Source organism: Biomphalaria glabrata, chromosome 13 (genome assembly GCF_947242115.1).
Source record: "Biomphalaria glabrata chromosome 13, xgBioGlab47.1, whole genome shotgun sequence".
Lineage (NCBI taxonomy): Eukaryota > Metazoa > Mollusca > Gastropoda > Planorbidae > Biomphalaria > Biomphalaria glabrata.
The window spans coordinates 16,815,617-16,819,939 of NC_074723.1; the positions used below are offsets into that span (position 1 = coordinate 16,815,617).

General features: G+C 33.2%; 1 protein-coding gene across 1 annotated transcript; it reads left to right on the forward strand.

The window, feature by feature from the left end:
- The first annotated feature begins 307 nt into the window (after positions 1-307).
- LOC129922429 (serine-rich 25 kDa antigen protein-like) lies at positions 308-3,274 on the forward strand. The gene is made up of 2 exons (XM_056008450.1): positions 308-368; positions 2,739-3,274. Exons 1-2 carry the CDS (start codon positions 308-310, stop codon positions 3,272-3,274), a joined length of 597 nt encoding a protein of 198 aa, XP_055864425.1.
- Positions 3,275-4,323: the final 1,049 nt, after the last annotated feature.

Here is a 4,323-nt window from a genome sequence, read left to right on the forward strand (position 1 = left end):
AAACATACATAGTTTATGTTTTACGTGTGTGTGTGATATATCTGTCCCAGCCCCACGATTATTCTCATTCAATAATTCATCAATACTAAAATGTCACATGTAAAGTTCTCAGGGGAATACTCCATTTCAATATTATTTGACCTTGGAATCGGAATGCTACGGAAAGATTCTAGACTTCACTTACAAAGACCCACATCAGAAATGAGGAAATCCAAATAGGATCACAAAGGCAATCAGGTCACATGAGGACATTCTGACCATTGTCAAAAATGCAAGCAAAGACTGTATGGCCTTCTGACTAGTCCCAATGGGGTTGCTAAGACCTTACTGCAAGGAATATGCCAGGAAAGGAGCCAGTCAAAAGAAACGTTGGCAAGACATGAACAGGAACTAAGAAACTCTAAATTCTTGCAAAAGACAGACTGAAATGGAGAGAGACAGTCAACAGAGACAGCTTTGTGCCCCAACAGTCCGAAAGACTAGGGGGCATGCTAAGGGTGAAGGTCAAACCATGTCGAAGTTATGATCAGTGGGGACGCTACGTATATAGTCTTGAAATCACCTTAACTAACCTTATTGTGAAACTAAAAATGGTTCAAGGGAGCTTGAAATAATTATCCATTTTGCAGTATAAAAAAATCCCCAAATTTTAACACATTCTTAGAATAGAAAAGGGAAAAATGTAAATTTGAGGTCACTGTACGAATTATTTCAAGAAATTTATATACGTTTTTTATACATGAAGTATTGTGTGTGAAAGTTTATTATCTGATTTAAGTTTGTGATAAAAGTATATTCGATTTTCTGAAGTGTATTCTTGTTTATTATATTATAGAGCTTAGACATCATTGATGATAGCGTTCAAGAAGTCTTAGTTTGCTTTCTGTCTATCTCAGATCCAGATCGCACCACAAATACCGATGTTGTTGCAAATATGTGTATGTACAGTATATAGGAGACTGCTTAGAGTTTCACAATTACGACATCACAAAAGCAATTCTTTTTGATGAGATGAAAGCTGGTCAGCGTAGGCGTCACCTTGCTTTAGCGGACATCAAAGAGTGCACCTGGCAGCAAGCGGCTACCGAATGAGAAAGCTAGAGATTTATTACAAAGGCCGCGGGATACACATTTGAGACCATAAAAATTTTACTGCTGGTGATAGACAAAATATCTAGGTCGTATCTGGTACTACGTAGCAACGTGAAATAGTGTACTCCTTATTAATCTTCGGAATTTTTGTTATTATTATTTTATTATTATTATTGTTCATTGTATTCACAAACACTCGGCTTCTAATATCTATTTGTATAACTAGATTTAGTCTAGTGGTATGACTTCGTAATGTTTTAGCTTTGATAAAAGACATTGTCTTGAGTTAAATTCATTTCAGAATCCAAGTAGGTACCTCTAAAGCAACGTAATCATTAAGCACTACCTCGATAATGTTAGAACAATTATAATCTAAACTTACATAACTAAGCAATACAATTGTAAAAAAATTTTTTTTTTTGACAAAAAATCTAAAACCGTTTTCATAAATATGTTAAAAATGATAAATAGTCATTTTCTTAACAAAATAGTCTCCCGTGTTAGTTACTATTAATAGTGAATAGTTGTACCTACTTGGATTCTGAAATGAATTTAACTCAAGACAATGTCTTTTATCAAAGCTAAAACATTACGAAGTCATACCACTAGACTAAATCTAGTTTTTTGTCAAAAAAAAATTATTTTTTTACAATTGTATTGCTTAGTTATGTAAGTTCTGTCATACTAACTACTACATTTACACAAAAAAATGTATAATTTTTTATTTTCAAAGAGAAAGCTTGTTTTTAGTTACATTTTAGTTACATTTTTGGTACGGTTCTTTACAATTATCCTTATATATATATATATATACTCAATAAGAGACACTCCTTTTTTTGTTGTACTCCAGGTTATTATGAAAGATTATGTTCTGTATTTAAGTTACGTCCTCTAAAAATAGAAAAATGATTGATTATCATCCTGACACTTTGTACTGACCTAATGTTCACCCAAAGATGACCTTTGCTTATCTTCTTCACATCTGTCTTTAGATTTATCCTGATATCCAGACACCGGAAAATTTATAACATTATTATAGAGACCTCCAAGAAGGTAGGAGCGGGTAACAATGTTTTCTATTTAGCCGAAGGGAGTTCTGGCCATTTTTACCTTCTTATTCGACAGAAATTTGATCTTTCTCCGAGTAATTTAAGAATTGACGCAGTTTAATCTAAACGTAATTTCGGTAATACAGAAATATAAATATATTGTTCAGACATTATCCCTAGCGCCTGGGGGCCGACATTTGGACTCAGATTCCAAATATTCTTTGTATTGTTTACACGTCTTTGTAATTCGACACTATATTGTATACATAGGAAGCAATAAAACTTGGTTGACTCAGAGGAATCGGTCTTATACAAAGAAACACTTTTGAACGCTAACAAGTCACAACAGTAACTACCTTACACAAGTATATTATGTTTAATATGCCTGTGTGTAGTCGCTGAATGAACTCTTTATGTTGTGTCTGTTCTATTTAAGCGTATGTTTCTGTTGTGTTATCATTATATGAGAAAACAGTCCGTGTAAGCACTTAGTCTTAGTCTTTAAAGCGTTCCCAGAGCGTTTTTTAAGAAAGCGGTTGTAGACAATTAACAGAGCACATTGAACTTAAAAGTTAGTCTAAGTTGATTATACTGTAGTTATTCGACCAGATAATACTGCAGTTATTCGACCTGATAATACTGCAATTATTCGACCTGATAATACTGCAATTATTCGACCTGATAATACTGTAGTTATTCGACCTGATAATACTGCAGTTATTCGACCTGATAATACTGCAGTTATTCGACCTAATAATACTGCAATTATTCGACCTGATAATACTGTAGTTATTCGACCTGATAATACTGCAATTATTCGACCTGATAATACTGTAGTTATTCGACCTGATAATACTGCAGTTATTCGACCTGATAATACTGCAATTATTCGACCTGATAATACTGCAGTTATTCGACCTAATAATACTGCAATTATTCGACCTGATAATACTGCAGTTATTCGACCTGATAATACTGCAATTATTCGACCTGATAATACTGCAGTTATTCGACCTGATAATACTGCAATTATTCGACCTGATAATACTGCAGTTATTCGACCTGATAATACTGCAGTTATTCGACCTAATAATACTGCAGTTATTCGACCTGATAATACTGTAGTTATGTGACTTGATAATACTGCAGTTATTAGGCCTGTTTCCCAAATTTTTTCCGTAGCGGGACACTTCGCATTTTCTGTGTATTTAGCGGAACACTTTTCTTTTTTTTTTTTATTATAGAAAGTTTAATTAACGTGGTGACCAACTAGCTAATTTTTCCAGTAGTTTGTGGAAATCATATTCAGGCTTCGCGGAACACTACGGTTTCGCTGAACACAGTTTGAAAAATTCTGCTCTAATGATTCGGCCTGATGGCCTGGTTTAATTGAGTGCTGTGATGCGTGGTATTTGGTGAGGATGCAAAGAAAATAAATGAAGATCGAATGTAATCGGTGAACCATACACGAAATAACGATGCTTCAATTATCTACCAAAAAAATAAAAGAAAATAAACTATGGCCTCTGGGCAGAGTATTTTAACACCTTGCCATATTATTACACTTATACACAAAAAAAAAAAAAATGGAAAGGCCTGCATACAAATCCGACATACATTTTCTTAACCATCAAATTATAGTCTAGTTTTTTTTTTTTTTTTTTTTTTTGCAAAGTTTCTAGCATCAATCCTAAGGTGATAAAAGGGAGACAACTCAACAAGGGAAAAAGACGATATTAGTTTTGTATGGCCTGTCTGTCCGTCCGTCCATCCGTCCGTCCCGTTTAGATCTCGTAAACTATAAAAGATACTGAAAATCCGACATCATAATATTTTAGACCATTCAAAGTTCTGATGCAAAGGCTACTTTTTTCTTTTCTGAAAGCAAAAAATCTAATTTTTTAATTTTTATGCAAGCAGTTTTTTTCATAGAAATACACCACTTTTACAACTATTCACTATTAATAGTAACAAATACAAGAGGCTCTTTTTTAGCGGGACCAATTATCTGCCATATTTTTTACACATTTATGCAAACGGTTTTAGATTTTTTGTCAAAAAATATTTGTTCTTACATTTGTATTGTTAAGTTGTGTGAGTTCTGTTATACTGAGTATTATATTTACATACACAAAAAAAATATTTTTTTAAAGAGAAACAGTCTATTTAGTATGCATATGTT

Bases quoted from the DNA above. Each gene is read 5' to 3' on its own strand.
- LOC129922429 (XM_056008450.1), top strand. From the start codon at position 308: ATGGGGTTGCTAAGACCTTACTGCAAGGAATATGCCAGGAAAGGAGCC. The intron at 369-2,738 runs GTTGGCAAGACA...ATTATACTGTAG, and splicing joins AGGAGCCAGTCAAAAGAAAC to TTATTCGACCAGATAATACT.